At 38.3% G+C, this 13,637-nt stretch overlaps 1 protein-coding gene across 1 annotated transcript in view; it reads right to left on the reverse strand.

The window, feature by feature from the left end:
- LOC132918220 (B-cell lymphoma/leukemia 11B-like) overlaps positions 1 to 11,617 on the reverse strand; it is a 32,268-nt gene extending 20,651 nt beyond the window's left edge. Inside the window, exon 1 of the mRNA XM_060979355.1 lies at positions 10,918 to 11,617. Coding sequence (XP_060835338.1) covers positions 10,918 to 10,954 — 37 coding nt within the window. The 5' untranslated portion in view covers positions 10,955 to 11,617. The remainder of the gene's footprint in view (positions 1 to 10,917) is intronic.
- Between the last annotated feature and the right edge of the window lie 2,020 nt (positions 11,618 to 13,637).

Genomic DNA, 13,637 nt, shown 5'->3' on the forward strand with positions numbered 1-13,637 from the left:
TATCGGCCAAACTGTGTAAACTGCCGCAAACGCGCGCACGCTAACACACTAGCACACATAGTATACATTATGTACACGAGCCGTGCGGGTCCCCCCTGGGCGACGACATCGCATAGGTAAAAGTCATATATATATATAATATATGTGTGTGTAGGTAGACGTTTGTGTGAGCGACCGTGTATTCTGGTAAACGCGATTAGAACTGCTCGCACGCACACACATGCTGCGTGGCGGTGACCCGACAACAACAGCCAGAGGGACGATTTTTATTGGTTAATTCGATTGGCGACGACCCCGCGGGACCTCAGCCACAAATTCACGACGAAGACGACAAAAAGACCAGAACGACCAGAAAAAAAAAAAACACTTCGTCAAACTTTTGGCCTCGGGAAACATTTTTTTTCTTCTTCTCGCCTTTTATTTTATTTTTTTTCCCACAGGACTTAATTGAAACGCGAACGAAAAACCGCCACCTGCACCCCACCACCACACAGTACACGCGGAAAAGCTCGGCTCGCGGATGTCCTCCGTTCGCGCGTCGTAATAAACAACTTAAAAGGACGCCCGACCGATGTAATTGCCGGAATTTTACGACCCTCGCCCGGTTGGCATCGTGCCGGAGCTCGTACACCGAGATTAATAATAATTTTCCGCGAGGGAAACGCGTGAGGTTTCTATTAAAAAGGACGACTTTTAGATTTTCTATACCAGAAACTATAATAAATATATATGTGTGTGTATATATATATACAATACCGTCCTCCGCAAACCCCTTAAACGTGGACGTTATCGGGTATCGTCGTCGTGAGCCCGCCTCACAAATTGGACCGATATTTCTATTTATTATTTGTACGCGAATTAATGGACTTTGGAGGATTACAATCGACAGCCGCATTCGCCCTTCGGATTTATATATATATATATATATATATATAGAGAGAGAGAGAGAGATCTATTTATCATATTCCATGAGCGCACTCTCTCTCACTCTCTCTAAATGTATATAATATAATTTCGATCGTCCACGGACGACAATAATACGTCCGCGTATTACGTACATACGACGACATTTTGTAGTCGGGGGTGGAAAACACAATTTTCTAAATGGTAATATTATATTCGCTACAGCACGATAACCGTATGCACCGCACAGAGCACCACGCCACATATTTTACGTTATTATAACGACAAAATATGTAAGTAGAATGCACACGGTGACACAATCGTCGGCCAACCGCCACGATAATACGGCGGGCAACAGTAATAATACATGAACGGATTTGAGAATTTGCTCGGAAATGATTAAATGTATACGTATCGCAGTCGCCACCAGGCATTATTATTGCGACCGTCTAGTATCGCGGGCCACACACGAGTACGCCATAATGTTATTATATTATTATATATATGTGCGCGTACGTTACGGGTATATAACATGTCATATATGTATATATATATAGGTAGATAGTCGTGTGACAATCCGTCTCGCGCGCGTTCGCGGAAGATATCGATCTCTGAATATAATTTACCGACGTCAACTGGTTTCGCCCGAGGCCTCGCGGTAAAGCGCGCGGAGACCGGAGACGTCGAGATAATATTCTATTTCGAATAATCGATTCTCGGCGAGCGCGTTCGGCCGACGTACCTGTATAACACACGTCGCATACAGTGTACCTACCCATACCCGGGTATGTGCGGAAAATGGAACGAGTGAAAAGTCAATATCGATGGCGCGCGCGTAATATGCCTCTTTATAGAATAGGTAGGTATACGCGTTTAATATGATAATAATATTGCAAAACAGTCGTGCGCGATTTGTCGCGTCGTAACGTCATATCGGTTGCTAACCTAACCGTCGAGTGGTATTTTACAAACATTTCGTTACGTATATATACGTAAGTACGCGGTTGCCGCGGAATCGCGAAAATCTACAGCATTATTATTATGACGCCATCACGATATCACACTGTTGCTACTGACCGAAACGCGTTTTTTCTCCGTTTTTTTACTTTTTTTTTTTATTTAATGGGTTTCGCGAGCGAGGGTTTTACGAGCAGGGACGACGATTATTCATTTCTCACAGTGTGTATAACTGCCTGCAGCGCCGCACGTTTATCCCGCGTCACACCGATAACGCGCGCGTATAAAACAATCGCGCGATTACGATTTTTTTATTATTATTATTATTATATTCCGTCGCGTAATCGATCGATTTGGATTATATTATTGCGACCGTGCAGCGAGCAGTTGTTGTTGTTTTTTTTATGACCGATTGTGCGCGCGTATACACGATACGCGTGGTGGCTATATAATATACCCGACACAATAATGTAATAAACCATGGTAATAACAATGAAAAAAATTGAAAAAATTTGCGCGTAATAGGTAATTATACTCCGTTCGGTGTGCGTATGTGTGTATATATTATAAAAATATAATAGACTTTTCGATAAGCGTTCGACCGGTAGCGGCGGCGGCGGCGCTGGTGACGATATAATATTATGAAGAATAAAGTATATAGGTATACGTGTTTACAACTGCAGGTGTGTTGTTATTGTTATATTCGCACATATATTTATAATATATATAGGTGCAAAAACGTAACGGTACGGCCGCCGTATTCTGCAGGTATAGGTATATAATGTGCGTTTGCATTTTGTATTATAATGTTTTATACACATATTTTGGCGTCGGTGCACACAGGTAGCGGTTCCCACGCGGCGGGGGTGACGACGGTGGCCGATGGTTTGTATTTTTATATACAGGTATACATAATATGGACGTATGGCAAACGTGGGCAGTATTATCCGCGGACCAGGTCGCTATTATTATTATTGTATATGTTAATAAACGCGAACGGTCCGCGGCTGATGGTCGGGTTCGGGTCGTGGTGAGATTGTCGCGGACAATGACGAGCGCGTCAAAGGGTTGTGTCGCGCCCATTCATTGTGACGGCGTTCCCACGGAAGCCGGACAGGAGTCGACCGACCTGTAGTAGTTGTAGTATAGTATATATATACCTATACTACCTGCCTATAATACATGTGCACGTGTAAAAGACATGTTTCTCCCGAATTATATATTATTTTTTTGTACGCGCGAGAGAATATCGTCCGGCTGTCGTCCGTGTGAATCTGACCCGTTCGAGAGAAGAAAATAGGGGTGGTTTTCGCGATTTTCAATACTCGATAATATCTGCACAACAATCGTACCGTGAGACTTGTGCGCATCATGTTATTATTATAAAAATGTACCTGCAGTGTCGATACAATAACATAATAATATTCACTGAATGCGTCCACGTATAAGTGCCGCGTGGGAGTTATGAAAAATAAACCAACAACTTTTGAACCGATTGAGTTTTTTTTCGAAGGCGCGGCGGCGGCGATTGTCGCGCGTAGATCGGTAGCCCGAGTTACCCGACACACGCCTAACCGGTTACCACGCGAGGGGGGCACGCGCGGTACCCGCTTAAATAATAGTAATAATAGTAATAGAAACGACGAGTACGATGCGATATTGCACAGGTAATCCGGTTTCGGCGCCCGTTCGCCCCTTCACAGATAATATTATGTAGGCTCGTGCGCGAAGATAATAATATTATGCCGGAAGAAGATCTCGAGCGCGAGTCGGTCGCGTGCGCTAGGTGCGCGGCTCATTATTATGCGAGTTTATTATTATTATTATTCCTATCGTCGGGAGAGGATATTATTATAATATATACACGCGCATATTATATTGTACTAGATAGACGGGCGCCGCACACCTGGACTGTGCGCACTGTACCTATCTGTGTATAGGTATAATATTATACTACTGCTAGTAATACTACGCGCGCGCCGGTGCAGCAGTTTTTATCGCCGTCGTCGGTCTTTCTGTTTTTTTTTTTTTTTACTAGCCACCGCCGTCGCACACGACAATGATATATTATAATTTTGTTATAATACGTACCGACTAGCTGTTTAATTATCATTTTTTTTTTAAGCGTACCTATACCATAGAGTGATGTACGCGTGCGCGACACGTTTGTACACATATACTGCAGGCATGTATATAGGTGGCTACGAATGTGTGTCTGTATAAATGTCAACGAGCATTATCCGCGGGTCTGTGCCCGATGTTAGAACGACATTACGCATTTATATATATCAGGTTTAGCGGAAAAAAGTAAAAACTGACAGCGGAGACATATCTTACACACATCGCGTGTTATATCGTTGCAGCAGTATTGTACACATCACACATTTGCAGTCGTCGTGTAATCGGCGTTTCCGGTCCGGTACGCTCCGCGCAAAGTCCTGCAGGAAGTAAAAACATATTATATGGTTGCTGTCCCGCCACAGAATGTTTTCGCCGCCCCGTATACAGTCTGCACGTGAGAAATGGATGTGCGCGGGCCTGTGTACGGCGATGATCCTGAATGAATAATGATGACGATGACGCTATATATATATATATCTGTGTGTGTGTATGATGCGTATTACATGTCCATGTGTATTATATACATAGGACATCTGCCAGGTTTCTCGGATTTCGTCGGGTAGATATTTTGGTATATTATTCGTTTTTTGTCTTCTCGACGATTTTTTTCTCTCGTTTTCCATCTTCAACGGTAGACGCGCGGCGACGCATGTGAAAATACATAACGCGTGTGACTAATTAGGTCGGCAATATGGCCGCCGACGGTGTTATTGGGGATTGGGCAGAGACGCGAAACAGTTGCGAAACGAATTCCGGTACGGAAACCCAATGAGGCGAGTCCTGCTGCGGGCTGGTGGTGGAAACGCAACAAAAGGTACTCCTGGCCGCCGCCCGCGGTGGCGGTGTGTCCGTGGAGTTTTTTAAAAATAAGTATTTCGGTTTTTTTTTATCCGTCCACGTTCAACGTTCGGTAAACACCGCCTCCTTATTGCCACCCCTACCCAACACCACCACACCTGCGACATTGCTGCGGTCCACGCACCGTCACCTATAACTATAAGACCACCACCGCGAGTTTACGCGCTGCACGGTTTTCTCATTAGCCGTCGTTTCTGAAGTGTACATTTATACACGCACCGCACTTATATATATACCTAACCGATACGCGACGGTATATGCGTGCGTATAAAGAAAATACTGGTATAGTTTAAAAAAAAAACGTTTCTTCGGCGATCTATACGCAAGCGGCACGTTTCCGATCGTTTCCTCTCGATCGGCGTTTCCCACGCGACGTCGGTGATCGGGACGACGAAATCATTAGGCTTTTTTTCGACAATGGTCGCGCGAGAAGGCGTAATTGCGATTGTTTAATGTGGCTTAACGGTCTCTCATTGTATGTAAATGGCACGCACACACGGTGCGGCCGCGCGGCGACACGAGCCCCGAAAGAAAACAAACGATAATAAAAAATTTATAATATACTTATACATAGGTACCTGTATATGTATATTAGATACACGTGTACTTAATATGTTTGTATGTATATAATACAAATAGAGAAAACGAATTAGCCTAATAACGATATCCAGAAGGATGCGGCGGCATTTTCCCCTACCGCGCTCTGCAGGATGGGCGTGCCGACAACGACGACGACGACGACGGCGGAATTGGGCTAGGCACGCGATTCTTTATTTCAACGACTCGCCGCGAAATCAATTGTTTTTTTATTATTTTATTATTATCGCCGTCATTATTTACGCTTACTTGAATATGTAACTGCATGTATAACGTATGGGCTCGTGTTTTTTTTCATTTTTTATCGAACCGATACTAAATCGTAAATCAGTAAACTGTCTCTCTACAACAGCAGGTTATTATGTAACATCTATATGACAACACTAATATATGATATATAACTATGTATACATATAATATTATGGTATAGCAAAAACTTCAGAGTTGGGCGGGTTGGCGGACGGTGGATCGTATATGGTCGACCGCTCTGGAAACTCGTTGTAAAAAAATTTCGGGAGTTAAATGATACGCATAGAATCATATTCAATAATACGTATTGGTACACCTTTGTTATTATATACACCTTAATAAGTAATTTATATTATGTAAATGTACAATTAATAGAATATACAATCAACCACGTGATGTTGCACTTTAGTACCTAAAGTATAGAATATTGATAATAATGTATAAACTCAAGCATATAGCAATAATAATATACGATGAATAATATTCCTATACATAAATACCTATATACTATATATAAAAATAACTTAAGACGATGAGGTCACTAATACAGCAGTCACCCGCTTAAATAAAATGTATAGTGTATACGCGAAAACATAATTGGATATAAATTGTATGCTATCTAGGTGCGTTTTTTGTCGAAACACTGATCGTAAGGTGGCTAAGACATCCGATTTCTAAACGTAGGAATTTATGGATGCATTGAGTCACATGAAAGTTTCGCATACTAACTTGGAGGTGACGATCACCATTATTATTTTTTTTTATTATTATTATAATATTTTATGCAGTCAGGAAAACCAACAAATAAAATATTATAATGCCACCTAATATTATAAAGCAGTACACACAGAGGCAATTTCATAATACTATCGTTACTCGTTTGCGGTACGAGTAATGGGCACCGATTATTATCGCATGATAATATAATATAACGTCCGATCACTGTAATCGTCTTGCGGACTCTGCCTAGCTATTTTTCAGTGTTGGGAGTCGGCAGTTTCGTTAGCGATGACCATATATAGTAGGTAATCATATAATCATAATGCATTGCATTGCCCCTATTTGAACCTCGCGGGTGTGAAATACTTATAGCTACGGTTGGTATAATACTCTACTTATAAATATTTAATTTAGGTGTTTTTAATTAATAATTAGTCCCGAATAAAAATGTTGATAATACATGGTTAGGTCTTATAGGTAATACAATATACGAGTGGTATAGTCTTACAATTATACGTGGATACTCTAGCAACCGATTAAATAAAAATATTTTATAGGTATAACATTATATATATTATATACATAGGTTGGTACATTTATTTAAACAAATTGTAAATCCTTTATTTATATAATAATATAGAAGTAGGTATCCTGTAATATATGTTGACACTATGTATAGGGATATAGTATATAATATTATAATACAAACATTTTATCTTTTGAACCGGTTTATTGATTTCAAAATTGTTAATCTAAATTACTTTAGCACGTATTATAATAATATTATGATTAACGAGTTTTAATAAGGATAATCATAAAACCATCATGTCTTGTGCCTCTCCTGTACGCGCGGCGCTATATGTGTGCGAGTGGATCACGCCTATATAATTATATATACGCATATAGTTTGGTCATCATATTATGTCTCCGGGACAAAGTGTGAAATTTTCGGCAGTGCTAATGGTCGTTAACATAATATACATAGTATAGGTAAACTTCAATCGAAAGTATAACGGTCAACCGTATACCGTATATGGCTGTTTACCAGTATGCCTATAATATGCAAAACTTATATACCTAGTCTTGAACATTTAAATCGAGGTAATAGCTGAACACACGACGGACGGCGCGTATAATATATTATATACACATATACAGGTACCTACGTACTTATATTGTTATATAACATTATTATTGTCATCGTTTGACGGCGGTATCGCGGAGAAGGCTTTTCGGGATTTTCGTCCTTTGTGCAGCCGCTGGTGCCGCCGCCGCCGCTCTCCCGCCACCCCCGCGTGGGAGACCAGATACGCCGCCACGCCACCGTCGCCGCTCGTCAGAGTAGCCGTAATTGACCACATTCTCGCGGGTCAACCGGCGAGCGCGGTCTTCCCACGACGGACCGTTCATTAAACGCGACCGAGCGCACTTACTCACGATGTACTATACCTATACGTGTGTAGTGTGTACACGCGACGACGACAAAATGCGTCTCGTTATAACCCGTTTATTATATACATTATACATATTATATGAGTATATATACACGAACACACACTCTTTTTCTCTTCTCCTCGTTATGCTTTATTATATTTGATATCAAGATGTATATACAAACGGATTATACTCGCCCGTAGGTTATATGTTCGCAAGTACAAAAACTGATATAATAATATAATGCACATAATACGAAACGGTTGTGCGCGTAAGCATCGCATTATCGCGGACAACGGTCACGATAATACGAGCTCGAGATCTAAAAAAATAAAGCAGAGATTTACGCGCCGCGATGTAAGGTAAATAATATGGGACGGCATGGTTTTTGGCGATGACAATATAATATAACGTGTGGGAACGGACATGACATAATACAGCAGTTTATTATAAATGGCGAGAGCCGTCGTTCGTGATTAAAAATACACAACGTGAATCCTGCACGGACGATTTTATAAAATTGTACATATTAATGAAAATCGAGATTTGAGAATATTTTTTTGGTACATACAAATTAATGTACTACATTAGTAATTATAGATATATACCTATATACTTGGGGTTAGAATAAGAATTTGATTTTTGTCTCAACGCCTATCGATAATTCCACAATTATGTCGATAAAACCGATCACTCATATCGATAATTTATTTCAAAAATAATTTTTACATACGCATTATGCTAGTATTACGCACGTATTTTTATATACCATGTAATATTATAATTTATAGGTGTAGCTGCTACCGACAATAAACATATAACATTAATATGTACCTACATGATCTATTATATGATATGTATAGGTACGTGTAAAATATATTATGCTCGGTAATAAATTTTATCATAAATACCACGAATTGTAAATTAGTACAGAATTAATATTTATTAGGTAGGTATTTCATCAGGTATAGTCGCGACTGTTTAGTTTTTATCGATAATTTTTATTGAAAAATTTGTGAAATCCGGAATTCATTTTAACTAGTTACTAGCCAGAAATAAAAAAAATTATCAACATTACAGATCGTCGATAAATCATTGAAAATGTGATGGTCATACAGTTTCAGGTACGGGTTCTTTTTCACCAACTGTATATTTTGGGTGCGTAACATAAACAATAGCAATAATATTATGTATAAGATATAATAATAATACAACGTTTGAAGCACAATAATAACGAGTGTCCCGCCGACGACGTGTATAGGTATTAAGAAAAAAAACAACAGGTAAAAAATTATATCGCATCGTCTCGGACCTACCCACTTATCTCGTATTTTTCATCCAAGACTCTTATCCGAATATTATCGAGAAACGCACACGACACTGAAACGCGTGTAGGTATGTTTGGACCTATATAGGTATGTCTGCATAATGTCATTATATATGTTATGTGTACACACGGAACGCGTAATCGACTACAGACAACGCCGCGCGCTACATGCCAAGCAGCTGATGATGCGTTCGCGGGGAGGGTGGTCGTTCCACACCGTTCGGTTCTTTTTTCCCCGATCAAAATTCGATAATAAAATATAAAAACACGGGTCAAGGGATCACCAACGGCATCGACGTTGGTACACGCATTTATAATAACGATACATGGAATAGCCAGAATTTAATTTATTATTATATTACGAGTATATTGTCAATATTACCGTTTTGATTAGTTATATTGTAATCATTCGACTCGTCTATATTTCATATAATATTATGACGATGTCGACGCAAATGAATGCAGAAAACTTTTTCACGCGTGCGACGCGAATGCTTGTCGCGCTAAAATTTATCGCCACGCTGCGAACTGGAGTAGGTAACTGACGACGGCGCGACCGGCCAGACAACAATTACCTGCATGCAGTGAATTACTGCTATGTAATATATTTAATACTTATTACATATAATATTATTAAAGTAAATACACAGTAAACTCATACACAAGCAACATAATGCAATATATATTATATATATATATATAAACCTAAATGTCGCTTTTTCTTTTTTTAATCCCTGACCTATAATTTATGAATGAACGGTCACTGTATAGAATAATTTTTGCGATAAAATAAAAAAATTACCAATTCCAATTTATATAAGATAATAATTATTACTTCAAGTATTTTATCAGCTACAATAGCTTCTATTGGCGTACATGGTATATTCTTATATGTGCCATAATAAATTGAAAAATAAATATAGATTTATAACATACTTAATGGAAATTGAAATAAGAATCTATAGTTATTTACTTATTTAACATTAATGTCCGGATAAATTTAATGTACCTATTAATTACATTTATACATAAATAATAAAAAAATATTTTCACTACCTAAGTAATTGTCTTTTATTAATAATTTATATTTAATATATTTGCTAAAGATAAGTAGGTGATAAAGAGTATTTTAAGTTGTTAATTTAATTTTAAATTAGTTATCCTGTTCTTAAATATTTAAGTATATATATAGACGGCATTCCGTATTATAGGAGTGGCACTGATGAGCAAAATCACCACGCATAATTCATGTTTTTAATTTGTTTCAATCTAATTATAGAATTACTTTTTATACAAAAACAATTTTAAATAAAATATTTGAATATTAAAGCATGATAATAAAATCAAAGATAGGTAGTGTACCTATGGATAATTATTAAAATTAAAAAATAAATTATTATGGATAATTGGGTATTTTTTTTATATGCACTATTTATAAATGAAAATAAATGGATAACATAATTTTTATTATTCCGTACCTCATATAAAAGTAAATAAATGGTTAACATAATTTTTATTATTCCGTACCTCATATAAAAGTAAATAAATAAGAATTCTTGAAAAACCAAAAATAATCATTTTGATATATGTACCTACCTATGTGTTTTCGAACTTCGGCGAAATTTGAATAAAAATAAGATAATCAGAATAAAATATGCAGAACATCCCCTATATTATATTTAAGTACCCATATTATGCTTATCATAATTTTTATACTTAAAAAACCAATTAATGAAGAAAATTGAGCATACCTTGAGCGATACGAACTGCGGGCATTTTAATCCTCATGGTGAACGTAATCTTGACGGTTCCACCACGTTGGTTACGAAATTTTTCTCCTCATATAAACTCCGACGACAGTGGTCGGTTCTTTGGAAAAACGTTGGCCGGAAGTCGGAAGTCGATCATTTTTCGACCGCGGAGTTCACATAATTATATAGTGGATAAATTTCGTAAATCAAATAATGCGGAGTGTTGTACGCAATTTAAAAAAAAAATAATAATAAAAATAAAAATAAACGAAACAAATTGACTTATCGTGCCCGCGAAATATAATTAATATCGAATAATGTCATAAGACGTGACCGCGGCGAGACGGTATAATAAAACGGTTTAATAATAATAAAACAAAAAAAAAAATAAATAAATAAACAAAAATACTAAAAACAAATAAGTACGTTCGTATAATATTATGTACCGAAAAGTGTTCGATGGTATAAGTACACGACGATAATAACTTATAATATTATCGGAGCGAGCGGGCGGACGGACGACGAGCGTCGCGCGTACGTAAGCGATGGCCGCGAGTGCCGGAATGACCACAGCACGCAGCGGTGCCGACGAGTGGACTGAGCCGTGCGGCGGCGGCGGCGGCGAGCGATAGCGCGAGCGTGTGGTGCGCGGTGCGTGTGCCGGTGTGGTGCGCGCGGGCAATGCAACCGCGTCCGAATAAATGCAAACTAAATGCCGGGGACCGCGCGCGCCGTCGGTTTGTCGGTAGCGCCGGCCGAATAGCCGCGTCCACTGCCGCCGTCGGCTCCGGTCGGCGACGGTCGGCTCCGGTCGGCGGGCCGCGCACACGCGACCTCTGGTCCCACAACCGTCGGCGCGCCGCAGTCCGCGCGACCGGGACGACGACGGCGGCGGTGGCTGCAAACGGCGTCGGCGGCCGCTCGTAGTCGTCGTCGTCGTCCGCCGTTAGCTGGTGGTGCCTGGTGGTAGTAGTACCGGCGGTAGTGGTGGTGGTGGGGCCGCCGTCGCACATCACGCGCGTACAGACGTCCGTTGGGCATCCCTACCGGCGGCGCGCCGTAGTTGCCCCCGTCCCGCCACTGTGCGGCCGACGGGCGCCCAACGCAATCGTCACGGCAACCGGTCACCACTCCCACTGACCAATCCTTTCGGCTGACCGTCCGCTGACCCCCGGCTTCCCCCCGCTCGTGTACGAACTACCGCGGCGGCTGCCCGACCGGCCGTCGCGGCATATCATACGCACGCGATTGTTTCAACCCTTTTCCACACGCCCGCGCTACCGCCGTCGCCATTTTCTGGTCGCACGCGATTTTTTTTCAATATAATATACTCCACTCGCAATGGTTATATACTTACATATATATGTATTAAATGTATTATTTTTATTAGATTATTAGATCGTGCAAGTCTCCGCGGTATATATATTATATCATATTATAAACAATATTATTATTATTATTACGTTCAGCACGTTTCTTGCGATCAGAAAACGCGTCATTATTGTTCGTGGTATTTTGTTGTAATGTTATCATGATATTATATACCTATTGAAAAACTTTTAGGTATACACATTGTAATAAATGCATATAATATTATTACTTGTGAAATATATAGACCACTTGAAATATTACTAATGCATTAGTCAATGTTAATACATCAATTTAAGTATATTAATATAAATGTGTTACACCTATTATAGATATCACTTAAATTGCTATTTTTAATATGCAGTAGGTACCTATATATTATATCAATATAGATGAGGACCAATATATCTACTTGATATATATTATAACGAAAACTATTTTATGCATTTATTTATTATGCATATATGCATAGTGTATACACTTAGAAGTATAGGGAAATAGATGAAAGTGCGTGCATATAGATATAATATTTATTTATATATTTATTATGTATTATATACCTACACAAATTAAATTTCAAAATAATATACAAAATAAATTCAAATTTGATGTTTTGAAACCTTTACAATATGTAGTGGCCAGGCTACTTACCTATACGACATATAATTATCATATCACATTATAAGTTAACCGAACTTGCAACCCTAATAAGCATTATATAAATTTTCTTTTTTTGTAAATTATAGGACATAGGTCTACGCAGTTATCAAAAATAAAAAGGTCGCGGGTCTGTGTTTTACTGCAAACTTGTAATAGGTATATATACATATAATTCTGTTTTATTTAAATAAGAATAACAATTTAAAAATTATAAGAAGTCGAAATACGTTTAATTCAACAATATTTATCTATATATACTTCATTAATTAAAAAACTTAATCAAATATTTAAAATTGTAATTTATCTTCGAATAACATAATTATTATTATAAGTTATTGAACTCTAATCGTCCCTAATAAAATATATAGAAATGATGCGATCATATTGCAAAATTAAAAATTCGTGGGATAATATAATTATATATATTATGAGGCGAAGAGTATTATTATTATTATAAGTACTACAATATTTTTTACAGGTGAAAAGCAAAAAATATATCTAAGAAATAATATGTGTCGTATAAATATAATAATTACTATGTCCTATATGTTATATTATAATTTATAATATACCTATATAGGTTCCAATATTTTCAATTTCTCGAGAAGCGATATACATATATATTATATGCAACACAGCTTTTATAGTATTAAAACAAAAGATTTATGTATAGCTAAATTTTTCAAATGCTA

Source organism: Rhopalosiphum padi, chromosome 1, assembly GCF_020882245.1.
Source record: "Rhopalosiphum padi isolate XX-2018 chromosome 1, ASM2088224v1, whole genome shotgun sequence".
NCBI classification, from domain to species: Eukaryota; Metazoa; Arthropoda; class Insecta; order Hemiptera; family Aphididae; genus Rhopalosiphum; species Rhopalosiphum padi.